The sequence below is a fragment of the Nelumbo nucifera genome, chromosome 7 (assembly GCF_055504915.1).
Source record: "Nelumbo nucifera cultivar China Antique chromosome 7, China Antique-T2T, whole genome shotgun sequence".
Lineage (NCBI taxonomy): Eukaryota > Viridiplantae > Streptophyta > Magnoliopsida > Proteales > Nelumbonaceae > Nelumbo > Nelumbo nucifera.
In genome coordinates, this window is record NC_142655.1 from 49,782,861 (window position 1) to 49,810,615 (window position 27,755).

The following is a 27,755-nucleotide window of genomic DNA, read 5'->3' on the forward strand; positions in this document are numbered from 1 at the left end:
TCTGGTAGAGATAAAGTATCCATTGTTGATGGCTCTCTTGTTCCCAATTCTGGCAAGGGTGACATCAAGTTATCTGATACTATCTCTTTATCCTCAGTCTTGCATGTTCCTAAACTTGATACTAATTTGCTTTCAGTCAGTAGTATTACAAAACATCAGAACTGTTGAATAACCTTTTTTCCTGACCGATGTGTTTTTCAGGACTTGGAGACGAGGAAGGTGATTAGGACTGGCCGTGAGACGAATGGGATCTATCTGCTTGGAGAGTTCTCATTGGAAAGAGCCTGTGGATAAGAAGTCTTTTGTTTCTCAGTCTATGAGTCCGGTTATGCTCTGGCATAATCGGTTAGGTCATTTATCTTTTCGGTCTTTGAAGAGTCTGTTTCCTACTTTATTTGAGTCTGTTGAGATGTCAAATTTGAGATATGAGAGTTGTGAGCTTGCCAAACATTGTAGAACATCTTATTCCTTGAGTAATAAAAGAAGTGGTAATTCTTTTGATATTGTGCATACCGATGTTTGGGGGCCGTATCACATCCCTTCTATGGGTGGGTACAGATATTTTCTGTTGTTTGTTGATGACTATACCCGTTTTTCTTGGGCCTACCTTATGCATTCTCGAGATGAGGTTCCCGTTCTGACCCAAAACTTTCATCAGATGATTTTAACCCAGTTTGGGGTCAAAATCAAAGTCCTCCGATCTGATAATGCAAAGGGATACTTTGCCAAGCCACTGGCCTCTTATCTACTCGATCATGGGGTTATTCACCAGAGCACTTGTCCTCATACACCACAGCAGAATGGGGTTGCCGAGAGGAAGAATAGGCACATTTTGGAGGTAGCTAGAAGCATTATGTTTACCTCCAATGTGCCTATCCGTTTTTGGGGTGATGCTATCCTCACGGCAGTGTATCTCATTAATCGGGTTCCTTCACGGGTTCTTGATATAAAGCCTCCATTTACCCTTCTATACCCAGACGAGGAGTTGTTTATTGTTCCTCTTAAAACCTTTGGTTGTACCTGTTTTGTTCAGCTTCTTAGACCTCATCATTCCAAATTTGACCCTAAGGCCTCCAAATGCATTTTTCTCGGTTATGCACAAACTCAAAAGGGTTATTGCTGCTAGGATCCTATTTCAGGGAGGAGATTTGTCTCGATGGATGTCACCTTCTTTGAGGAGGCACCCTATTATCCTAGGGTTTCTCCTAAGGGGGAGAGTAGTGAGAATTTGGGTCTTTTTCCTCAAGGGGAGCACAGTGAGAGTGGGGTTAACTTATCTGAGGTTGTTCCTTTACCCATTCCATTGAGTGATGAAGGCTGTAATGGTGAGGGTTGTCAGAGGGATCAGGAGTTGAAAGTCTATCACAGGCGATGCAGGCAGGTTGATCTCGGTCATCAGCAGTCCAGGCCAGCCCCAGTTCCTTCTACGGATCCAAATCCAGGTACTACAGTCCCAGGGCCCACTGAGATACCTTCCACTGTTGCTACTTCCCCTCCTTTTGATGACCTTGACCTCCCTATTGCGGTCCGTAAAGGGAAACGGCGTTGCACCACATCCACAGCTCACTGTATTTCCCAGTTTCTATCCTATAATCGCTTGTCTCCCTCTTACAGGTCCTTTCTCACTTCCATTGCAGATATTCCTATCCCTAGAACAGTGCAAGAAGCCTTATCAATTCCAGAGTGGAAAGATGCAATGAAAGTTGAAACGGATGCCCTTTTGAAAAATAATACTTGGGAGCTAGTTGACCTACCCAAAGGAAAGAAACCAGTTGGATGTAGATGGGTATTTACTGTGAAACATAATGCTGATGACTCCATTGAAAAGTACAAAGCCTGGTTGGTTGCAAAAGGGTTTACTCAGACTTATGGTATAGACTACTTGGAGACTTTTGCCCCAGTAGCCAAGATGACCACTATTCGAGTTCTATTAGCCCTTGCACCAAGTTACTCTTGGCCCTTGTTCCAGATGGACGTTAAAAATGCCTTTCTGAATGGAGACTTACAAGAAGAGGTCTACATGCAGTTGCCCCTTGGATTCTATGATATAGAGACAGGTAAGAAGGTTTGCCGTCTAAATAAGGCATTGTATGGATTAAAGCAGTCCCCTTGAGCTTGATTTGATAGATTCAAACTAGCCCTTGGAAAATTCGGCTATGTATAGGCCCAGTCAAATCATACACTGTTCGTTAAAAGAGTGAACTCTTCTTTGACCTTGCTTGCTGTATATGTGGATGATAATGTAGTGACAAGGAATAATAATAGCGAGATTGAGTCCCTCAAGCAGCTCCTTCATCAAGAGTTTGAGGTGAAAGATCTTGGTGCACTGCGATATTTTTTGGGTATTGAGGTTGCTAGATCTAAACAGGGGATCTTTATCTCTCAAAGGAAGTATGTTCTAGATCTGTTGGCGGAAACTGGAAAGTTAGGTGTCAAGTCTGCCGATACACCCATTGAACAGAATCACAAGATCAGTACAGAGGGTGGAGAGCCTCTTGAAGACAAAGTTATGTTCCAACGGTTGGTTGGAAAGCTCCTATATCTCTGCCTCACACGGCCAGATATCAGTTATGCAGTCAGTGTTGTCAGCCAGTACATGCATTCCCCTAGAACCACTCATCTTCTTGCAGCTGAGAGAATATTAGCATACTTGAAGAGATGCCCAGGTAGAGGTATATTGTTCAAGAACAATAATCACATGAAGGTGGAGGTCTATACAGATGCTGATTGGGCTGGGAGTGCTGATGACAGGAGGTCTACCTCTGGATATTGTGCCCTTGTAGGAGGTAACCTTGTCTCTTAGAGGAGTAAGAAACAAAGTGTTGTTTCCCACTCTAGTGTCGAAGCTGAATACAGGTCAATGGCTAACGGAGTGGCTGAAATCACTACTTGAAGAGTTGGGTATTGATTATGAGAAGCCCTTGATGCTATATTGTGATAATCAGGCGGCTATTAATATAGTTCACAATCCGGTGCAGCATGACAGAACTAAACATATCGAAGTTGATCGACATTTTGTCAGAGAAAGGGTCTCATCACAAGAAGTGTGCCTCCCGTATATCACCTCCAACATGCAGCTCGTAGATCTTCTCACCAAGGCTGTTCCAAGGAAGAAGTTAGAGGCAGACCTATTCAAGTTGGGAATGACGAATATCTATTCCCAACTTGAGGGGGAGTGTAGAGAACACTGATGTGGGCCCCACGGCTGTGGTCCCCACTGTGTTCATATGACAGCACATGTAACATTTGTTAGTTATGTCAGTGTTAGTTGGTAATTATCTTAGACAGCTTGTTATTTCAGTTTATTATTTGTTTTTATTTGCCATGTAAGCATTAAGGGCAATTCTGCCCTTTCCTACATTTAGTGAACATAACCTATAAATATTGAGAGAGTGGCGGCGGCAGATTCATTCGATCTGTCCCTCCTTTCAAAACCCTTGTGTACTTCTGCTTTCTTCTCCTTTCTTCTACTTTTCTCAAATCGAAATCTTTTGGAATTCAAGACTGACTGTAGTCTTGATCGACTACTCAGATCTTTGAGGCAAAGTTTACTGATTCTGTATTCCCTCTGCAGAGGCTGCACCTCAGGTCACTACAGTTAAAACCTTTTCTTTCCAACTTTTCTTTGGTAAGACATTTCTCTAAAGTTACCCCCATATAAAAACCTTTACTTTTGAGGGAGACACTGTCCCCCAGATGGCCGGCCCGGCTTGGGAAGAGTGTTTCAGAACCTCCCCTTATGGCTCTGTAGAAGGATTTAACTGAAAACTCCCCACTTCTGTTCCCTTTCCACACTAGAGAATCCTCGGATTGGAGATTCAAAGCCTGAGACTGAAGTAAAGCTAGGAGATTCCCCACCTGCTGAATCTCCCAATCATTGAAGTCCCTTCTAAAGGCTGGAGCCCAGCAAATAGCATTATCCCTTATCACAAATGTATCCACTACCAAGGCTTCTTTATCTTCAGCCAAACTGAACAGGGTGGGAAACAGATCCTTAAGGGAATTCTCCCCAGTCCAGGTTTGAAGCTTTGCATATTCCTTTTCATTGACTGCATCCGTAGGTTGACATGGGTGGACCACTACACCAACCACTTTCGTCCAACCCATACTTTTCTGCTATTACTTTCCTCCAGAGGTTGTCAGGCTCAGCAGTAAACCTCCATAGCCAACTTCCTAGCAAAGCTAGGTTGAAAGATTTTAAGTTCCTTAACCCCAACACCCCTTGAGATAGGGGTTTTACAAATCTGTCCCCAGTTTACAAGATGATATTAGTGTGAATCCTTCCAGCCCACACACAAAAAATCTCTCATCTTTTTTTCTAAAACCTCTTACCACTTCTGAGGGGATCGGAAAAAGTCATGAAGTACGTTGTCAAACTTGTTAGGGCACTCTTGATGAGAGTTACCTTTCCACCTTTAGAGAGATACCTTGCTTTCCAAGTAGCCAATTTCTGATCCATTCTTTCTATTATTGGGTTCCAAATGGTTTTAGAAATGCATTTGGCTCCCAATGGCAACCCCAAATAATTTGCTGGCAGCTGACCAACATTGTACTCCAACAAATCTGCCAGACCCTGGATGTTAGAAACTTCACCCACTGCTATCATCTCACCTTTTGCTAGATTTACTTACAGTCCTGATATAATCTCAAACCAGAAAAGAATGTACTTCAAATTCAGAACTTGCTCCTCTGAAGCCTTACAAAAGAAGAATGTGTCATCAGCATATTGCAGAACTGGAATGGCAGCCCCATTGGGCTTCACCTGGAAGCCCTCCACCAGCTCCCTCTCCACAGCTCCATCTACCAACTTACTTAAACTTTCCATTACTATTAGAAAGAGAAGAGGAGACAAAAGGTCCCCTTGCCTCAAACCTCCAGAACTGATAAAATTTCCTCTAGTTGTCCCATTTACAAGCACTGAGAATCTTGGGGTCAAGTAGCAAACTTTCATCCAAATTCTCCACTTAGAGCCAAAGTGCGTTCTTCTCAACAAATAATCCAAGACCAGTTAACATGGTCATAGGCCTTCTCTAAGTCAATTATGCAGATTAGCCCACTCTCCCCACTTCTTAGTCTTGAGTCTAATAGTTCATTAGTTAAGAGAACTACATCATTAATGTGCTTGTTGTGGACAAACGCCCCTTGGTACTTAGAGATTAATGAACCCATCACCTTTCTTAGTCTAGAGTCCAGAACTTTGGATAGGATCTTGGAGACACTTCCAACCAAGCTGATCGGCCTGAAATCTTTCAGCTCATTAGCTCCTTTCTTTTTAGGAATAAGGGAGATAAAAGTTGCATTTAAGCTTCTCTCGAGGGCTGCAGAATTGTGGAATTCCTCCAGCACCCTTAGTAAATCAGCTTTAAAGAGCTCCCAGAACTTCTTAAAAAACAGCATTGTGAAACCATCTGGGCCTGGCGCCTTCTCCCCTTCCAATTCTTCTATAACCTGCATTACCTCTTCTTCTGAAAAGGGTTTTTCCAAATCTGAAACCTGCTGCTCAGACAAACAGTCAAAGATCAAACCATCCAGCCTTGGTCTTCTCTTACAAGGTTCCTTGAACAGCTCTTTATAGAAATTAACAAAGACATCTGCTATGTCTTCCTCATTTGTAAAGGGAAATATTTCTTCCCATTCAGGCGAAATCAGAAATCTGTCCAGTCTGACTAAAGATGGGTTTTCCTGATTGTTGGTCCAAGTATACTTTGCTCCTGCTAGTGGCAAGTTTATCAATTCCCACCTTTGGTTGAAGTCCCTAAAATTTCTCATACCCCTATTCAATCTGTAACAGCCCTTTTTGTCTGCAGGGCTAATGATTGCATTAAAATCTCCCCCTAACACCCAAGGACTATCCCATCTTCCTCTGACAAAGTCTAATTCATCCCAAAGAGAATTCTTTAAGTTATAATCAACCGATCCATACACCCCTATCACTATAAACTGCACATTCTTTGCTTCCCAGAGAAACTTAGTAGAAATGGAAAAGGTCCCCACGACTTTGTCTATCAGCTTGAAAGCGTTGTTGTTCCAAATCAGAGCCATTCCCCCCCGCAGTGTTCACAGTAGGGATTCAAGCCAATCATAAGGATCAAAACCCCAAACACTTCTCACTAGTCACTACTCTGAAAGATAGCTTGTGAAGCTTTGTCTCTTGTAATAGCAAAAAATCCAGTTTCTTTTCTTCTAAAAACCCCCAATTACCATTCTTCTTCTCCCGGAGCTGAGGCCCCATACATTCCAAGAAGAAACTAATTTTAAACTTTCCATTAAAAAGCTTTTGAAGAGTTAAAACTTTTCCTTGCACTTCCCACACTGTCATTTAGACCCCAACCAAGTCTCAGCAATTCTTTAGACTGCTTTCTATTTTTCTTCTCCTTCTCGACTAAGAAACAGTTTTCAATGGCCACAAAGAGGGCTTTTGTTTCCTCTTACAGTCACTTAAAAGGCACCCCCAAAAACTCCCCAAAACTGAGAAATTTAGACAAAACCCAATTAGAGATCGCATCTGCTGGGCCTCCTTGGTTGGAAGGATAACTCTAGTGGTTCTGGGGCCGGCTGCAACTGGGCTTCTGCAAGAGAGGCAAAACCAGCTAACTCTAAGTTGGTTTCTGTCGTTGCAACCATCACCGGCAAGTCCCTTTGTCTTCTTGAGTCTGTGGGAGAGGGAACTGGTGTAGGTGTCAAGTCGTTAATCTCATCCAGAGAAACCTAATTCAAAGCTACCTTCCTGATTGAAGAAGGCACCGCTTCGGCTGCCGAAAGACCCCCTATTTCTCAACTTGAAAATGGGGAAGTCTCACCGCTCCCACTCCTATCTCTCTGCATTAGTGTTGGCTGCATCTTGTCCCCTGTGTGCATCTCCAAGACCCTCTCATCAGCCCCTTGCCCTTCTTCACCCAGGAGTCGGGGAAACTAGAACTTTCCCCTTCTACCAAGTCTTCAAAATCACTCGAAGAATCAGATAAGACCTCCAACAGTGCCTTGCCCTTTCCTCTACCTTCCACCCAACCTAACTTCAGCCCATCTCCACTTTTCCTCACTGGGCTTTTAGGCCATAATAGGCCTGGTTTATTTTGAGTGAAGAAGTGGGTCTTACTACTAGTCCTGCAGTCCTCCGAGCCCATTAAAGAATCAGCCCGGTTCAGCTTTAACCGTAAGGCCACCGCCTCAACTAACTTATCCAACAGTGCCACGTTGACCATATCGGGGGTCGATGTATTTGAAATTTGAAACATTGCTGACCTCAGCCCCTCCTCTAACACACCCCTTTTCTGGCCGTTAGATCTCCCAGTCAATTTACGGCTATGTGGTCGTCTTCTAACTTTCTTTTGTTCGACTACAGTCCAACCCCCCTCCTCAGAGGTTCCGGAAACTGGGGCCTCCATTGACTACTCGCTCCCCTGCACTACAACAATACCTATCGATCTGCCCTCTTCTGCTGGAGTTTCCGACTAGGCTCTGCCTCCGTCCACAGGTAGTTTCCCTGCTAACTCCGGTTTCACAAAGGCCAGACCTATCGGAACTGCTTCCTTATAATCCAACAATGTCCTCATTTTCTCTGTCTTGATTTCAGGCCAAACTGTGACCATGAACATTGCTCCCTCCACAACTATCTTTACTGCTTGAGGAGGCACACCGTTCCAACGCACTTCGATTCTTACACACTCGAAGGATTCCCTGTAGATTCTGTTGTCAGCCACTTCCATGAATCTCCTGCACAGGTCCCCTATTCCTTTAGCAATTTCCTTACTACATAAGTGCAGCAGCAATTTCTCTATCTATTGGTTGTTTGCTTGCCATAAAAACTTTGCTAAGATGGAAAACATTCCAATCCTCTTATCTAAGAGCTTAAAGGCCTTATTATTCCACAATAGAGCTACACCTCCAGCAGTATTTACTGTTGGAATTTCAAGCCAACCACAGCATTCAAAACCCCAAATGCTTCTCACCACTCTGAAAGTCATTTTCTGCAGTTTAGTCTCCTATAATAAGAGAAAATCAGGATTTGTCTTTTAAGACCACCGGTTACCAGTCTTCTTCTCTGCCAGAGCAGAGACCTCTAACATTCAAAGATAAAACTTTGATCCTTTCCATTTGTTAATTTTTTGAATTTTTATTGTTTCTTCTCACACTCCCAGCACTATCATTTAATCCCCAAGCCAGCCTCAGCAGTTCTTTCAACTGCCTCCTATTCTTTTTTTCCTTTTTCCACTAAAAACCTGTTTTCAATTGCAACTAGTAGGGCTTTCGTTTCCTCTTCTAGCCCTTTGAAAGACACCCCCAAGAATTCCCCAAAGCTCAAAAATTTAAAAAGAACCTAATTGGAGATTTAATTCTCTTCAACATATCTCAGATTCACCTGATGTGAATGGGACTGTGAAACTCCTTCAGCTGGTACTTGGCAGAACAACTGCAAGTGGTTTAGGTACTAACTGCGTTTGGTTCTGGTCTAAGGGTGGGAAGGCTTCCTTTTCAACGTCGTCCTCTACTGTTGAGACGACCATTGCCATACCATCCTGTTTCTCCGCACCTAACAGCAAACTCCTTGCCTCATCAATGCCTCCAGCCACTTCTGCGAAGGACTTTTTTTTAGTGGAAACCTCTGGGACTGCCAAGCTAACTCCTTTTGGAATCTCCCTAGACACTCCTTCTACAATCAAGCACCCGTCACTTGAGAAAGCATTCTCGGAAAGGGGTTCGATGCTTCTATCACTTTTGCAAAGAGAGTCTGCTCTCCAACTCTCCTGAAAGCTCGAACCTTCTCTGCGACTCCACCATCTGTAAACCTCTCAGAAGAGGAAGAAGTCAAGTCACCCTCCTGCGCTAACATTTTTTCTTTTCCTTTAGTACTGTTGGGATTGGGCTTCTTTCGAAAGAATCTATCTGGGCTTTTGAAGCGGTGAGCCTGGGTTGCAACTTGCAACATGATAACGGGTTATCCTTTTTATTAAGGTCGTGGGCTTCAAGACCCAACTCTATTGAAGCCTTTCGGTTTTGAATCCTTTCCACCACCGCCTCAACCAACCAATCAACAAATGCCACATCAGCCTGTCAATGATTTGATTATCGTCAATTGAATTTGTGCCAGATTGTTCAAGAATATACCCTGTAACGTCTCCTATTATTATTTTTTATGCCTTCAAGTGGGTCAGAAGGACTTAGGGGCCTTTGGGATGGGCCATGGTGCGTGGGTGGGGATTTCAATGTGGTGAGATTCACGGAGGAAACTAACAATACTAATCAGAGGGTGACAGCTAGTATGAGTAAGTTCAACAGGTTTGTGGATGCTTTTGAACTCAAGGAGATACCATTAGCCCATAAGACATTCACTTGGTCAAATCTCTAATCGAGGCCCACCTGCTCCAAGTTGGATAGGTTTCTATTCACTTTGGATTGGGAAGAACATTGGGGAAACCTGGACTCTCGGGCTCTTCCGAGATTGACCTCTGACCATTGGCCTATAGTGATATGCAAGGAGGAAAGGAGGCATGGTGGACCTGCCCCCTTTGGGTTTGAAAAGATGTTGCTCCACCCTAGGTTCACTAAAAGAGTAAGGGAGTGGTGGTATGAGTGCAACCCAATGGTGGAGTGGGAAGGAATGAGGTTCCATAGAAAGCTACAATTCTTGAAAAGAAAGATCAAGGAGTGGAACCAATTGGAGTTTGGAAAGCTTGAAGAAAGGAAGAGAACCTTGATGGACAAGATTGAGAACCTTGACTTGAAAGAAGAAAGGGGAGACTTTGGAGAGGCAAACAAGGAACAAAGAAGAGGGTTGAGAAGCCAACTTGAGGACTGCCTACATAAGGAGGAAATTAGCTCAAGGCAAAAATCTAGATGTAAATGGCTACAAGAGGGAGATAGAAATACCAGATTCTTTCATTCTTTGGCAAATGGGAGGAGAAGGAGAAACTGTCTCCAAATTGGAGGTAGATGGAGTTGAGTTAACACAACAAGATGAGATTGCAAGAGCCTTTGTGAGACATTTCAAATCAATTCTAAAAAGGCCTGTAAGTAGGGGGTATGGTTAGAAGGATTGGATTGGCCAGATATAGGAGATGATAACAAAAGAATGTTGGAGAGAATGTTTGATTTGGAAGAGATTAAGATGGTTGTTTTCTCTATGGATAGAACAAAAGCTCCAAGACCGGATGGTTTCACAATGGCTTTCTACCAAGACTGTTGGGATACGGTGAAAGATGACCTTTTGTTGGTTTTTGAGGAATTTCACAGCAGAGGAGTGGTTAACCCGGGTGTGAATTCCACCTTTCTAGCCTTGGTCCCAAAAAAGAAAGATGGATTGCATCCAAAGGATTTCAGGCCAATCAGCTTGGTGAATAGCTTGTATAAGATCCTTGAAAAGGTGTTGTCCTTAAGGTTGAAGGAAGTATTGCCAACTATCATCTCACCAAATCAAGGAGCTTTTGTGAGTGGAAGACAAATAATAGATCAAATTCTAATTGCTAATGAGAGTGTGGAGCATTTTAGGAAAGAGAGGAAGAAAGGAGTGGTCTGTAAATTAAATATGGAAAAAGCCTATGATTTGGTGGAATGGGAATTTTTGAGGAAAGTTATGACCAAATTTGGATTTGGGGCTAGATGGTGCAAATGGATTATGGGGTGTGTTCGTAATTGCCATTACTCGGTACTAGTGAATGGGATAGTGGTTGACTTCTTCCCAGCCATTAGGGATGTAAGACAAGGAGACCCTTTGTCTCCCTTCCTGTTCACACTGATTGTTGATGTTCTGGGGAAACTGATTTACAGAGCAGATTCTAGGGCCCTTATTAGAGGTTGGAAAGTTAAAGGGAGGATGCCCCCCTCACCCATCTATAGTTTGCAGATGACACAATTCTGTTATGTGAAGGGGGAAATATGAGGTATATAAGGAATTTGAAATTGGTGATACAACTCTTTGAACAAATGTCAAATTTAAAGGTGAACTTTGAGAAAAGTTGTGTAATTGGTGTGAATATGGAGGAAGGTGAGGTCAGGGAGACTGCAGAAGTGCTTGGGTGTGAAGTCTCAGAGTGGCCTTTGAATTATTTGGGGTTACCGTTGGGCGACAGCCCAAAGAGAGAGAATTTATGGAATCCGGTGGTGGAAAGTTTTGAAAAGAAACATTTCTTGGAAAAGGAATTACCTTTCTATGGGTGGGAAGATAACACTGAATAAGGCTACTCTAGCAAATTTACCTATTTATTTCCTTTCAGTGTTCAAGATCCCGGTAAAGGTTGCCAATAGACTGGAAAATATGATGAGAGACTTCCTTTGGGAGCCGGGAGAGGAGAAAAGGAATCATAGAGTAGCCTGGGAGGTGGTGACTAGCAGTAATAATAGTGGTGGTTTGGGGCTCGGGAACATTAGAAACAGGAATTTGGCTCTTCCGGGAAAATGGTTTTGGATATTCCCACTAGAGAAGGATAAGTTATGGGCCAAGATAGTGGTCAGCATACACAGGTTGGAGATAAATGGATGGGATGCTGGAATCCGAGCTATGACTACATGTGTTTCACCTTGGAAATCCATTCATGAATAGTTACCAGTTTTCTCCCCTTTTATCAGGTATGACTTGAACTCAAGTAATGCTATAAAATTCTGGGAACAAACTTGGGTGGGGGATGCTCCTTTAAAGGACCAGTTTCCTTCTTTGTATGCACTCTCCAACCTTAAAAATGAGCCAGTTTCATCCTTCATATCCCCCTCCTCTTCCACTTATGGGTTTGGGTGGAATTTGGGCTTGAGAAGGGCTGTGAGAGACTCGGACCTTGATTGTGTCTCGAGTCTTCTTCAACTTCTTGACAATGTTTTCTTAGACCCTACTAAGGGGACTCTAGAATTTGGACTCCTACCCCCACTGGTTCTTTCTCCTGTGCCTCTTTTTTCAAAATCTTAAGCCAATCCACCAGTCCTGTAACCCTCCCTTTTCCTGTTCATGAGGTTTGGTGTAGACCAATCCCTCCTAGGGTTGGTAGTTTTTGCTGGGAAGCCTTTGTAGAAAGATTCAACACTAGTGATCTGCTCCAAAAGAAGAGACCCAATACTTGTTTGTCCCCTCACTAGTGTGTTCTCTGTAAAGCTAATGGGGAGACCGGTTTTCACCTACTAGTGTCTTGCCAATATGCAAAGTCTATTTGGGAGCGGGCCCTTTCCCTATTTGGGAGTAGCTAGAACCAGGTTCAAAGTATTGATACGATACGCCCCGTATCAGGTGTATCGTATCGTATCTTTTGGTCTCGATGCACCTATTTATAGGTGTTTCAGGACCCTGGTTTACTTCAAAAAAAACCATTAAAAGGTGTCTTTAAAAATCATATTTTGAAAAAAAAAAAACTAAAAAAAAAAACATTAAGCGTGTGTTTTTAAGTAGGAACCCTCCATCAAACATGCAAAATCTGTTTTCTCCTTTTTTCAGGAGGCACATGAAAAGGGGCAGGATTATGTGGAGAGGACTAAGGGTTGCAGTTTGTTGGTCCTTATGGGAAGAAGAAATGCTAGGATTTTCTTGGAAGTAGAGAAAAGCACTGAGGAGTTGAGGGCTTTGATCCTTATAAGGGTGGTACAGTGGATGAAATCATTAGAGCTATTCACAGACTACACAGTGGATGACATGTTGAGGAATTGGGGTGAGATTGCTAGCAGCACCCAGACCAAAACAGTGATGAATGTGTCTTGGACTCCCCCCCCCTGCGGGTTTCATAAAACTAAACTTTGAAGGGAGCTGCAGAGGGAATCTTGGACAATCAGGGATTGGGAGTGTCTTCAAGGATGAGAATGGGGTTGTTTCTGCCATGTTCTCAGGCCCAATTGGAGTGGGTGACTCTCTCCGAGCCAAGATCCATGCGGTTATGGAAGGAATTCAGAAGGCCAGGGAGATGAATATCAGAAAACTTGTAATTGAAGGGGACTCGGAGGTGGTGGTTGGATGGCTAAATAAAGACTACAGTGGCTTATGGAATTACAGTAATATGAGGAGGAAATTTAAATGGTTGGCTCGGGAAATGGAGGTTAAGATTAGTTGGGTTAAAAGATCAGCTAATTCTTTTGCTGATGGGTTAGCTAAACAAGGGGTGGAGAGGGAGTCAATGTTCTGGGCACAGTTGTAATTATTTTTCCGTTTCTCCTTATCTCTCTTTCTTTTTTCCTACTTTTGGGGCTCATGGTATATCTGGAAGATAAGAAAGTTTGCCTTCCTCTTTGTAATTATCATTGAAAAGTTTTAATGAAATTAATGAAGTGTGTTATTGATCAAAAAAAAAAAAAGTGGGTCAAAAGGACAGCAAATGGGATGGCTGACACTCTATTCTTACAAGGCACTCTTTTCTTTGATATACTCTATATCAAACTTACAAGGCACTCTATTCTTGCTGAAATATAATGACTTCTTCAGGGTTTGAGATTGATGTCTAATTTGGGCTGCCATAAACTAGAACTGGAGGGGGTTGCTCAAGCATTAATTGGCTGGACACAAGGAGACAAAGCCTTGGGTTTTCTTCATATTATTAGGGAAGCTAGAACTCTACCCTTAACAGTGAACATCTCATTCTAATGAGTGTAGACATCATCTAATCCTAAAGCTAGAGAAAAGACTAGATTTTGAACTACTCTTACAGTATAGGCTTTGGGATTTAGATTTGGATGAAACAGCGTCTCTTTATCTCAGTTCTCCCATCATGGAGTCAAATCTTGTACTTTATTTCTCAATACTTTTTTTCCTTTTCAATACTAACTGTTAAAAGATATTCTTCAATCTGAAGAAAAAGTTTGTACATATGTAGCAAATTATAAAATAGGTAGCTAACCTCAGCTAACTACCACTATTATCAATTACAAGCTCCTCTTGGGAGACTTACACCCAAAACATCTGATCCCTTGCTGCCCCTTGTTTTGCCAACCCATCATCTAGGTTGTTTGCAGATCGAGGTATCCACTTGATACTTGCTCCCAACTCCTTGATTAAACCCTTAGCATCCCTAAGTGTGTCTCTGTTATTGATAATAATGAAGAATAAATATGTATCTCAAATCTAAACTATATATTTGAAAGCATGTTTTTAAGTTCAGAAACAAATGCCCTTACCAATATATCAGGGTACCATTGTCTAAAAGTGCTTGAAATTTTTGAAAGCCTTGTAATGGCAATGAAACGAGCATCATTCTAAGGTAGTGAAAACAACAGAACAATGTTGAAAGGATTTTTCCAGCTTATGTACTTGAAAAAGTAAAATGCCCAAATAACTGATCAAGATAGAAAGAATATACTAGCCTGGTAATATGCCAAAAGTCTCCCAGTTTCGACATGACCTTTTGCAAGTTTAATCCTTCTTTCAAGGCTCTCAGTATGTGTATCTGTAGCTGCCATTCACATATATTCCATCATATTATAATGCTTGACTAGGAGATACAATGATCATTACTATCTTATCTAATTCAGACAAGCAGCAACAGTTGAATGCACTCTGAGCAAGGCTAAGTAATTCTACCTAGGCGAGAAAAACTATTTGGATAACTGCTATTAGACTTGCTGTAATTTTTAAGTGTATTTGTGCTATACCTAGAAGTTATTTTCTTTTTTTTATTGATAAATGACCTAGAAGTTATTTTCTTAAAATATAAATATAAATATGTGCCTACATTTTAGTGTAAGTAGTATGACACACATAATGTTACTCCTACCTTCAACCAAAAAATAATCATAAATCCATTATTTTGGGCATTTTTGGGATCAATATTTTGAAACGCAAGGTATTTTCCTTTGAAAAAATAAACACCTGATGTGGACGCGTATTGGGAGCAGCAGCAGCAATGATCTGGTGTTCTCATCCTATCCAATTCGGCAGCAACAGTCTTATCCATTCAGCAGATTAGATTAGACTATCTTGTTATTCTTATCTTATCTTATTAAGTTAGTAGATTAGATTATCTTATCTTATTAGATTAGGATTAAGAGAGACTTATCTTATTAGATTAGGATTAAGAGAGACTTATCTTATCTTATCAGTCTTATCTTATCAGGATAGAGTTGGAGGTCTCCCTATTCAGCAAGGAGTCTCCCTAAGAGCAAGACTCTTGTAATCTCCTATTTAAGGAGCCACTATTATTGAATAAAGGCATCCAAAATTTCAGTCAAGAGAAGAGTTAAGGAGAGTTAGGGTGATCTCTTGGACAAATCACCCCTTAGGTCACCACGATAGGGTCTGCACGCAAAGGGAGGGGCAAGGGGAAGCTAGAGGTTCTCCCCGTGGACCGACCCGTGACGAGATCCTACGCCCGGGCCCATAACATACGCCCGAGCCCATAACAACACCCAACTATAAGAAGGAACAAATCTCTAATTTTTGGTAAGCCTTGATTTCTAGATTGAATTGATACTTTGAGTTTAGAAGAGGTCTTAGAGAAAATGAGTATGACTTCCTACTTGACCTATTGACTAAACTTGAGTCTGTTTTTTTGGACAGTCATGTTGTGGATAGTAGAATTTGGTCAGCTTCTCCTACTGGTCTTTTTTCATGTGCCTCCTTCAGCACCTTAGTTCAAGGAAAGGAGCAAGTCTATAGAAGAAATAGTGGACAATATAAAGAAAATGGTTGCAAATTGGGTGAAAACAGTAGAGATTCTCAGAGAACTCTCAATGAATGAGATAGTGAAAGCTTGGGGAGAAGTGGCTAACTTTTCTAGAGTGAAAGATAAGGCAATGACAGATTGGAAACCACCAAGTCAGAGACTATACAACCCCCAACAAGTCAGAGACCATTACTCAAAGCCAAAAAACTAAGCTTGATAACAAAATGATAAAAAGAAGTCGTCCTACAGACTATATAACTAACTTACTAGTGATTATATAAGTAACTTATATTTATATACCATTTATGAATATTTTAATATATATTAATATACTATGTATTAATACTTTTAGTTCTATGAAGAAACATTATATATGCATGTTTTTTATTCTAATAAGTAATTGGCTTATTCCTTTTCTTTTATTTTTTTATTTCCTTTATAATATTTCATATATTATGTTTAAATTACTAGCAACTTATATTAATATACCATAATTTTATAAAAATATATATTAATATTTGTAGTATAGTAATATAATATAGTAATGTACTATATTACTGTATTATATAATTTATATTAATATTTGATTGGTTATTTTAATGAGGGTTTAAATTATTACTGTAGACCTTCATGTATTGTAACATGTTTTATTACTCTATTAAGATTCCATTTTAAGGGTTTTTTGTTGTGATGGTCTATGGGCTTTTCATGAACCATCACATGATAGCAGCACCTTTACAATTTATAACATATAATTTACAAGTTAAAATAAAAAATACTGTTCATTTCAATGTTTCGTTTGAATATAAGGATTCCATTCGAACACTCAACTCTAAAACTTGAAGAGCAAAAAGTGTACATTAGATCAATTGAACAAAATAGAAGAACAAATCTTTATTTGTTCCTCCTTTTCTTTCATTCTTTCTCTTTTCTTTTGATAAATGAAAATGATTTTATTAATGACAGATCAAGAGGTTAAATCATTACAGGCTACCCTTGGAGAGGCACGAGCTATTACCTCTCCTAACAAAGTATTACATCAAGCTAAAACAAAAAATTACAGTGCTGCCCAAAATAATTGTTCCCTTGAGGCACCTTGCTTAGCTAACCCATCCGCTAAGGTGTTAGCTGTTCTGCCCACCCAAAGAGAGGTAATAGTCATACTCCTTGAGAGCCAATTAACTTTCCTCAACAGGTCCCTATATTGCCATATAACTGAGCCTGGAGGTGTCAACCATCCCACAACAACTTTGGAGTCTCCTTCAATTACCAGATTCTGAACTCCTAATTGGTCTACAATCTGAATACCTTGTACGGCCGCTAATAACACAGCTCTCTTTTTCTTTCCTTATTTTTCATATTGGAAGTGTAGGTACATAGTGTTTGCTCAGACCCTCAGACAACATCAAACATCAAGATTAACACCGCAAAGTTGCGTGCGAACAACCCACAGTCAATCCCCATGTTGTGATGAACCCGCAACACACCATCAATCCTACGATGAACTCACAACGCATATCGCAAAACCACGATAAACCCGCGGTCCACCTGGCTTACTCGGTGCCCGAACCAAAGAAAACCATGATCGAACCCATCCAAGGGCCTCAAGCCTACTCGAACGTGCGATGAACCTATGCCTACCAAAGCGTGCAATAAACCAGTGGCTTACAAGCCTGCTCGCGACACGGATCAAGAGAAACCCAGACCGAGCCCATGGCGAGGCCCACATAAGCCCGGAGGCACGTGGAACCTACGACAGCAAAAAGACGTGGCAAAACGCCACATGGAGTCAACAAAGCGGCGCCCGCCAAGTGGTGATGTCACCAATGCCACGTTAATTAAGTTAAACCACGCAAAAGATAGTAGCACACATGAGTAATGAGGAGTCTTGAGGAAAAGGAAAGCCAATCCTCGAGAAGATCCTCATAAGACACATGGCGAAACCCCAGTAGCACATTTAATAATTGACAGCGGATCTAATATTCCCTTTCCTGATACGTTGCAAATACCCTTATCTCCTAACTTTTTGGATCTCAAAATCTCCCCCATAAATAGAGGTCCTCTTCGTATTGAAATTCATTCAATCCTCAGCATTTGGCCCCCAGCACTCAAACACACTCTTTCTCTGCTCCCTCGCCTCAGCATCCCTAACCCCAGAAGCCTATTCCTCTACTCACCAGCCTTTCTCTGTCTTTCAAAGAGACCACTCCCCAACCAAGCCTTACCCCACCTACAGGAAGAGGATCAGTAGGTACTACATACCTGAATCAAGATGAATAGAGATGAGATCTTGAAGATTCAAGTTTCAGAGGCTTGGCATCTTGTCTTTGCCTCCAATTAAGTGTTTCAACGCTCCAATGATGGTAGAGTTACCTGATTTGAACCCTAAAGTTACAGTTTCACACTTTCAGTCTTTCAAGTATGGAAATAGGAAACCCTTCTTGTTTTTGCTTCCTTTCTTTGTTTTGAGCTTGTCCTTTTTACTTTTTTTCATTTACTCTATCATTGTATCTCTCTTTCTTTGTTTTTGACATGAAATAAGATTTTGTCTGTACTTGAAAATTTCAACATGTCATTTAAAATATAAGGATAATATATACTTTCTTTTGTTTGGAAAGACTTGGTCAACATTTGACTGAAATATTAGAAATTTCAACCAACATAATATAATTTTTTAATGGGTCTCGACATTGACATATGTCAGTCAACACTTCTGACGCTTCACAACATTCTAAACCTACTTTGAGGATAGCCAAGAAACTTGGAATTCAGAGTTGGAGGTCGAAGGGGATTGATTCCAAAGTAGTAATCTCCTGGTTAAGCAGCAACAACCCAGAAGCTTGGATTTAGAGACAAAAGCATAAGGGAAATAGAATCAATCATTAACCAAGGATGTGGGAGCTACATTCAAATGGAATAGGACAGAAAATGCAATGGTAGATTATTTAGCCAAGCAAGGGGATCACAATGAACAATTCTTTTGGGTTGAATTGTAAATGACTGTTGAAAAACGATTTGGATCACTGAGGTTTCCAGTCTATTGTACCTTTAAATTGTCAAATAAGTTGATGAAATTTAAGTTGCCTATGAAAAAACAATACCCAACTATTTTTGCTCTCTTTGAACAAAAATAACACCCTCTCCTAGTGTGCTTCAGTTTTTTTTTTGATAAATAACAGGAAAGTGTGCTTCAATTTACGTGGCAGGAAATTCTTGGGATCTTGGACTAGATGAGAGAGAGTTCAAACAATTTGAATCACAATGAACAATTCTTTTGGGTTGAATTGTAAATGACTGTTGAAAAACGATTTGGATCACTGGGGTTTCCAGTCTATTGTACCTTTAAATTGTCATATAAGTTGATGAAATTTAAGTTGCCTATGAAAAAACAATACCCAACTATTTTTGCTCTCTTTGAACAAAATTAACACCCTCTCCTAGTGTGCTTCAGTTTTTTTTTTTTTTTTTTGATAAATAACAGGAAAGTGTGCTTCAATTTACGTGGCAGGAAATTCTTGGGATCTTGGACTAGATGAGAGAGAGTTCAAACAATTTGAATTGCATCTTACTATAGTCTCTTGTAGTTTTAGGAGGTTGCTTTCCTTGACCTCTCTATCCCTAATAGTATAGTTTGTACTCCTAATTGATTGGATACCTTCACATGAGCCGCTTTCTTTCAAGTTGTATCCTTCTTCCCTTCTCTTAGGGCATTTCTAGTGCAAGCTATTTGGAAAAGAACAATATGATCCAAAATTAAAGCATTTTGTTCGGAGGTAACACATCTAAGAATTGAAGGATGGGTATAGAGACTTTCCAAACTAACAGATGGGATCACCTACAACCAAAGAGAGAGCAGAACCATTCTTAAATATAACAAGCAAAAGGACAGGAAATTAAGAGATGGAAAGCACTCTCCTCATTCAACTTACACAAAATGCACCAATTGGGAGACACACCAATTTGGTCTTTTCTTTTGCAACAAATCACCTGTATTGATGCTCTCATGATAAACTTCCCAACATAAAGCACTGACTTTTGGGGGGATATGGAGCACACCAAACTTCTTTTAGAGGTAAGGAATGGGATGGAGTAGGGGCCACTAGTGAAGAGAAAAAGGATTTACAAGTAGATGACCCAGAGGGGCTGAGATCCCACATTCGTCTGTCGTCCCCAGACTCATCAAAAACCAGGTTATCCAAGATATTCAAAAGGTTACACACTAAAAGGATTTCGGTCTCTCTCAGGTTTCTCACAAACCCCAAGTTCCAACCCTCCCAGAGGAAGAAGACCCAAAAAAGAGAAGACAACTTTCAAAGGCAGATCCCCAGCCCACACATCTTTCCAGAATCTACACCTATTGCCAGAAGCCAAGCCATACCTGATGTGCTCAAGAAATTGAAGAAGAATACCATGCACTGCTTTCCAAGGTGTAGCTTGGTTGGCTCTTTGCAGAATACCGACATCCCAACCATTCCTAGAAAGTCCATGAATACTAGAAACCACTTTATGCCACAATCTATCATTCTCCAAGGGGAAGTGCCACAACTACTTAATTTTTGTGTATCTTTTTCCAAGTATACATAATCTCCTTGCACTAAATGATTCTTTCAGTACAATAATGGGAGCACCAAGTGCCCATGCACTAGCTAAGTTTACCTAGTAATTGACCACCACGGTTTCCCCTATTAGCTAGAATTGAAATCGGATCAGATTCATCTACATCCGAATCTGATCCAATTAATAAATTTCTATACCCAAATCCGATCCAAAACCCAAAATATCAAACTTGGATTGGATTTGAACGTAATCTGGCTTTTCTTTATCCTCAATAAAATAAAGAAAAATAAAAATTTAATTGTTTTTGTAAATAATCTTATTCAGTTCAGGTTTGAAGTATGAGAAGAAGAAGAAGAAGAAGAAGAAGAAGAAGAAGAAGAAGAGAAGAGAAGGAAGAAAAGAAGGGTTCAGCAGTAGAAGAAAAGTCACCCACTCTTGCCAACCCACTTTGTATTTATAGTGAATATGTTGAGTTACAAAAAGATAGTACTGTCCCTTACAAGTGATGGGACACATAACTTAAACTTGAATAAAGCAGACCTTTCATTTTTAACTAGATAAACCAAAATACCCCTTGTACTGTCGACTCTAACACTTCCCCTCAAGCTGGAGAGTTTATGTCTTATAGTCCCAGCTTGTCACATATGTAATCTACTCTGCCCCAAGATAGTCCCTTTGTAAAGAGATCTATCTACTAGTTTCCTGAGCTCACATGAGATGTAATTATCACCCCACTAATCACTTTTTCTCTTACAAAGTGGCAATCGACTTCAATATGCTTTGTTCTCTCATGGAAGACTGGATTAGAAGAGATGTGATCAATGTGCTGATTTTCACTAACTATACCACTACCACTAGTCACAGCATGGTTAGCCCAAGTGTTGGGTGGGCCATGTAAATCATAGCAGAAATTAACAGTGTGCCCCTCTAATCCACAGTATGTGCATTTTCTAAGTGCATTACTTCTTCCTCTACCACGACCTCCCCCTAACTCTCAACCTCCATTGCGGCCACCAGAACAATTAAACATAGGACCACCTCGGTTTCTTGGAAACCCACGGCCAGCACTTCCACCACCTCTATTTCCACAACCTCCCCCTCTAATCACCACAAAACCAAATCTGTCCGAGAGAGAAGAAGACTCTGTAAACTCAATAGATATCCTCCGAAGACAGGCAAACACTTCTTCGACGGAAGAGCAGACCCCCCCCCCCAGTATTTGTGCTCGGATAAGTTCATATTCAGCCTTCAAACCCACTAGGAATCTTGTCACATCAAGTTGCTCTCGTTGTTGCTGCTGAACTTGAACATTTGGTGTCATAGAAAGATATACATTAAGATCATTTCGGATATTTCTCATGCTTGCATAGTATTCCTCCAAGCTTTGGTTACCTTGCTTCAGATTAAAGTATTCTTGGTACAACTGATATACCCTAGTAGTATTATCTTGGTCGGAGTAAAGTTTCTTAGCATGGTCCCCAATTTCTTTAGTTGTATCTGGGAAAATAAAATTCACACTAATTTTAGGTTCCATGCTATTCCACAACCAGGTCATGATTTGTGCATCCTCCTATTCCCAACCACTGAACCCTAGAGAATCAGAGGAGGGTTTCTCCTCTCTCACATGTTTTACCTTTTTCTTGGCTTTTAAAAACACCTCCACAGATTTGGCCCACAGCACATAGTTCTCACCATTCGACTTAATAGATGTCATTTGAACATTTAGGTAACCTAGAGAAATCACAACACCTGTTTTATTGTCACTCCCATCTCCGGTTGATGCCATCTTAACTAATTCACCTTACTTCACAACGGAATCACTATTATAGACAAAGTATTCACCTTCGATATTCAGCACCACACCACACACTACTCAACAGAATATAATTATGACCACGCTACTGCTGTCACGAATTCAGCATTCAAAAAACCCTACCTTCAACTCACATATCCAGTTATAAACAGAACGAAAAGAGGCTTTTATGCATACCTACCGATTCACTCCACCACATAAAGGAAATCTAGTACAAAAGAAAGCATCTGCAGTCCTCTACTGGGTGAAAGATATTTATGTTCAGACCTATCCACAACCAGCCCTCTTCGTATCATAGAATAGAGGGAATCTAGTACACCACCACAGCAACCAGAGGCATAATTACCTCCCAAAACAAAAAACGACCACTCCTTTTAAGCCCCTTGTCAAACTGCCAATCTGTCTAGAAGATATTAAAAAAAACTGATATGGCTGGCGGCAAACTCAGAAAAAAAAAACGAAGGGCGATGAGAAAAGAAAAGGAACTGATTTCTTATTGCTCTGATACCACGTAAATAATCTTATTCAGTTCAGGTTTGAAGGGTTCGGCAGTAGAGGAAAAGTCACCCACTCTAACCGGCCCACTTTGTATTTATAGTGAATAAGTTGAGTTACAAAAAGACAGTATTGTCCCATACAAGTGATGGGACACATAACTTAAACTTGAATAAAGCAGACCTTTCACTTTTAACTAGATAAACCAAAAGACCAAAATACCCCTGTACTGTCAACTCTAACAGTTTTTAACTTATACATATATAAAAAATATATTTTCTGCAAATATAAAAATATAAAATAGTATACATAACATCTATATATATGCATTATTATATTGCATATAATCAGACTTGAATACTTATAAGACCAGATGGGATCAAATTCACATCCAATCCAATTATTAATCAGATGCAGGTTTTAACACTCCAAATGTAATATAATCTGTATAATCTGATCGAATGTCGGATTGGATATCGGATTTTCAGAGTCTGTTGGCAGTATCTACATAACCAAATAAAACTCAATGACCTATCAAATTAGGTTTGGAATTTGCAAGACAACTTGAGTGAGTAGAACAAAGTGAGCTAAAGCTATGTGCCATGGTGCCCAGCAGCTGTCAACATGAAGACATGATTTAAAATATTGATGTCAGTGGAAATATCAGTAAATCCAAATGTAGGAAGCATGTAGTAAATATCATATGGAAATATTGTAAAAATGCTAGACATGGCAGCAAACAAAACCAACAAACCAGGGTTAATAAACGAAATAATATGCTACAAAGTTGTCTTATAGCTTTTAAGAGTTTAAACTACATTAAGTTAAAGGAAAACTTAAACTCACAGAAAGTGCAATTGATTCCAACAAATTAACCAAATAATCAGTTACACAAATAAAAACTAAGATTTAGCATCACATCAAACAAGAATATCAACCTAGCTCAAAGTGGTCATCAATTTCATTATGTAGGCAAATAATACTGATATTCCACGTATCTACAATATTGTTGCCAATCTATCTTATAATACTATCTCATGCATTCCACAGAGCTCTGGTAGTTTTCTTTGGTGAATATATCATTCTAGTAATATTTCATTTAGGTTACTCAAGGAAATGGAAATATGCCATGAAAGTATTAGGAAATAAATGGACATTTTGCATGAAGACGTTAATGATCTAAATAGGGGAGAATGAGGATTTCTTATAATTCCATAATCTTTGTTAAATTTCAAAATTCTTTGGCCTAGGTGTGTCCAAGAACTGAGACCTTTAGTATACATTTCCTTCTATTGCAAGAGAGACCAACATATCCCCATGCTTTGTAACCATAGGACTCAATTCCAAGTTATGATTTCTTTTATAATGGAGTATGGTCAACAGTATTTTGTCAATGAGTAACGGACAAAGATACAAAAGAAGACCCCAAATTCCGTAGGGAACAGAACAAGAGCTGTTACATGACAATTTTCTAACCTCAACCTGAACATGATGATTTTTCATCTTATGCATAGACTCTTTGAGGAAAAGTTTATGTAAAGCATTTTACCTCTTATCTGTGGAAGCTTTGATAAAATGGAGTCCATTGCATTCCACTTGTCTGTAAGAGTGCACACATATATGCACTTCAAGGTACACTCTACAGCTTCAACTTCATCCCTAAAAAAGCTACTTGTCTGAAAGTCTCCACAACCTTCTTCGATGACCATGAAGCATATATCTAATTTATTCTCTGAAGCAGCATCTATGAGCCATCTAACCAGGAACGAGTCACTATGCTTCTGATCATCTATGATTTGACCTTCAGATGCTGAAACCTTTGCAGGAGATCTATGCTTCATAAATAGAATAGCTTTCTCACGTAATCTTTCCACAATTTTATCATCTTTGACTCCCTTAAGCATCATCTTGAACTTTTCATAGTCAGGCAACTGCTCCCATGTGGCAAGATTCATGGTGATATTTATTTCTTCATCACTTCCATTAGTATAAATAAGATTGTGCAAGTATGACACGTCATCATGGAACTGCTGCAACTCCACGATACCCTTGTGACAAGCAAATTCCACCATACAGAGGCAATTTTCAAGCTGCCCACTAGAACTATCAATATCTCTAGATCTTTTCTTGTACCACATATGAAGCTCATCTACTGAAGGCCAAACAAATCCAAAGCATTGCTTAACAATGGGCTCAGTTCTAATCTTGGCGGCACTTCCTTGATCCTTGGTAAATTTTTTAATGTAACTTACTGTTTTTTCACATTCAACCCAATCTTTTTCCCTCAGAGAAACAGTTGTAGGAGATCTCCCTGGAAGAAGCTGTGCATACGTCTGAACAGGAACTGTTTCAGGAATGGCAGCTAGAATGTCCAACAAATAAGGAGCCAATGAATATGGATGACGCTTGAAAAGCAGGTTTAAGGCTCCAATTTTACCATTCTCAGCAAGATTTATAGCAACTTCATTAAGAAGCACTGTCCGAAATTTGCTATATTCCTGTACAGAAAACCTGCACCAAACTTTCCTAGTGAGCAGATAGTTTGCAGTTAACCTAGCATGGTATGGAATCATAGATGTATAGTTAAACCATATGCAGGTATTATCAGTAAATATTTCACCTGCATTTATCACATTATATGAAGAATGTAATAGGCACTATAGTTAATTTTTCCAGATTTGTTAGAGCCACAATCTAGTGAAAAAGATTACCAAATTAAAGGAAGACCAATAATTTTGATCTTTGATTAAATTAAGCAAGAGGAATTGGCATACTACAGCAAAGGCTTGGGAGTTGTGATTAGCAGTATAAGAATGAAGAACACAGATTCCATAAACATTTTATATGACTCTTAAGTGAAATCAATACTAAGTTTTTTTTTATCAATAAAATCAATACTAAGTTGATATGGATTTCAACGGGAAACGGCTAGTTTTGGTGAAAAAGCTAATACACTTCAGAGATTTATGAAAGTTGATTAGGTACAGATTCTTTTAAAAACTGTACATCTCAGTTTTGCTATTATACAAAGTTACAAATGAGGTGCCTATGAAGACCAAAAGAATTGAAAACTATAAAACACCTGCTGACTATTATATGTACCTAAATAAAATAGCTTACAAGTTCAATTCTTGATCCATGTAAAAAGTACCTTCAATAGAGGTTATATACCTGCCCATATTTATCCCAATAAATGTCTCTAGCCTGTCTCTAAATTGCAATAACTGAAGCCTAACCATACGGAAATCCCAAATCTGGCTGCATTCATCGTCTTCTAGTTCAGAAAACCTGTATTGGTCTGTGATGTGAAGCCCATATGCAAGCAAAGCTTTGACAGCATCTTCACTTACCCCAACTTTATCCAGACATTCTGAAAGCACAAATCCTTGATCCTTGATATTTGACAGGAACATATTAATTTCATTTCTTCCACATTCAGATTGCAGCCACTGTGATTTGAATATTTCATCTTTGTCAAGCCCATGACGATTAGCAAAGTTCATGGCAGCCTGATATTCTTGTCTACTAAGTAATATATTATACATTTCTGAAACAGATTTCTCTGACAATGACATCAAGCTCCAGGAAAATTTAAAAATATCTAACTGATCAAACCTGCCATGACTTTCATTTTCCTCCTGAACCTGTGAATATTTCTTATTAGATGGGATACTATCTAAAATAAAAACATGACCATGACTTTGCTGGGCTCTTTCTAAAACAGGCATAGAAAACACTGGATCATTCTCCAGAAGTTTTATTCCACCAGGGATGTCAATCATGGTTAGAGCACCATTCCTCTTCGCAAGAATAACAATATGATTAGACCACCAGGTGAAATCTATGACATCAGTAAAGCATCTGTTTCTTGCATTTGGAACATTGGTCTGTTCTGAATAGCTTTTCTCACCTAAATCAATAACTGAGAGAGAGCGGTACTGATGGTCCAGGTTAAAAATGTCCAGACCACCTTTCAAGTCTAAGACAGCAACATAATTGCCTTTGGGTGACATTAGCACTTTTGGAGTTGTCAAATGACCCACAAAACCTTTTGGTGCAGAAAAGAAGCCTTCAAAATGCGAACTACAGAACAGTAGCTCTAGATCTAAGTTCATGGTTCTTCGCCACAGAGAAAGATAATAGGATCCTAAAAAGAAAAGGAAAAGAAAGAAAGAGCTTGTCAGAAGCATTACCTTGTCAACTACATGCCCAACCCTAGTTGCTAACAATGTGATAACTATCAACAATAGAATCTTGGAGGACTATTGCGAATACGACCTACAAAAATAACTTGGATAAAAGAATCAATCACAAAATTAAATTAAATCTGTACACAGAATCTTACCAGAATTTCCTCTGTAATTCTCAGTGGTACCAACTATAACTAGCAAAGAAAGTTCTGGATGGAAATCCACACATGAAATGTCTTGAGGGAAGTGTTTCTTTAGAGTTGAATGATTATTTGAAGTTGCAATTGAAGAAACAGATACATTTGGCTGCCGACTAACCTCGATGGGGTGAAGGGCACCATCTGATGTGAGAATATTGAATCTACACCTATAGACAATTCCAACCACATGAAAGGAAAAATGTCTTAAAACCTTATAAAATCATCATGAAATGTATGAACGTCTGAGAAATCACCTGTGAGATGTCTCTATTCTCATAAGCAAAATTTCCAAACTGACACCCTAGTCTTTATTAGGGAATGGGGTAGGGGCTGCTGATGTAAATGCTAATACTTACAAGGAACTCTTAGCACCAGGATCATTCTCTGCAAAAAGGCCAATAATTGGTACAGGTGCTTTTAGCTGCCCTTTTGTTACCCTTGTTATCTCTTCTCCATTTGATTTGATAAAATAGAGCACATTCATTTCATCAATAACTCCAAGAACGTCATGAGATTCTGACCAAGCTCCATGTCTGAATGCAGCAACTTTGTCAACTGGTCCAACACGTCATGCACAGAATAAATGCCATGCAGTAAAATACAATCAACAAATAGCAACTTCAAACAGCCAACCCATGTCATTTATATATACTTTATTTAACACCGAGTATTTGAACACTATCCAATTTGAATACATCATTATCTTTAAATTCCTCAGTGCTCAACCGCTTAGCTCAGATTCAGTGAGAAGGGAAAATGACATTAGCCAAATGCAAATAATCAGCACACTAGAAATAGCTGATTATTGATTCTTTTAGAAAGTAAATTTCCAAGAGGAATACTTACTACACATCATGCACACTCAACAGATTAGGAAATTCACAGTTATGGTTGTTACACATGCACATTGAACACATACCTAAAGAGATTATGAAATTCA

The 27,755-nt window shown here is 39.7% G+C and overlaps 1 protein-coding gene across 3 annotated transcripts in view; it reads right to left on the reverse strand.

The window, feature by feature from the left end:
• Positions 1-27,755, reverse strand: part of LOC104608113 (neuroblastoma-amplified sequence protein) — a 67,339-nt gene that overhangs the window by 17,294 nt on the left and 22,290 nt on the right. For 2 of the 3 annotated variants that reach the window (XM_010273996.3, XM_010273998.3), the window contains 5 exons: positions 27,172-27,370; positions 26,771-26,982; positions 25,597-26,572; positions 23,975-24,936; positions 14,263-14,351 (listed from right to left, as the gene is read on the reverse strand). In XM_010273996.3, the coding sequence (XP_010272298.1) occupies positions 14,263-14,351; positions 23,975-24,936; positions 25,597-26,572; positions 26,771-26,982; positions 27,172-27,370 (2,438 nt within the window). The remainder of the gene's footprint in view (positions 1-14,262; positions 14,352-23,974; positions 24,937-25,596; positions 26,573-26,770; positions 26,983-27,171; positions 27,371-27,755) is intronic. The other variant, XM_010273997.3, reaches the window with a different exon arrangement.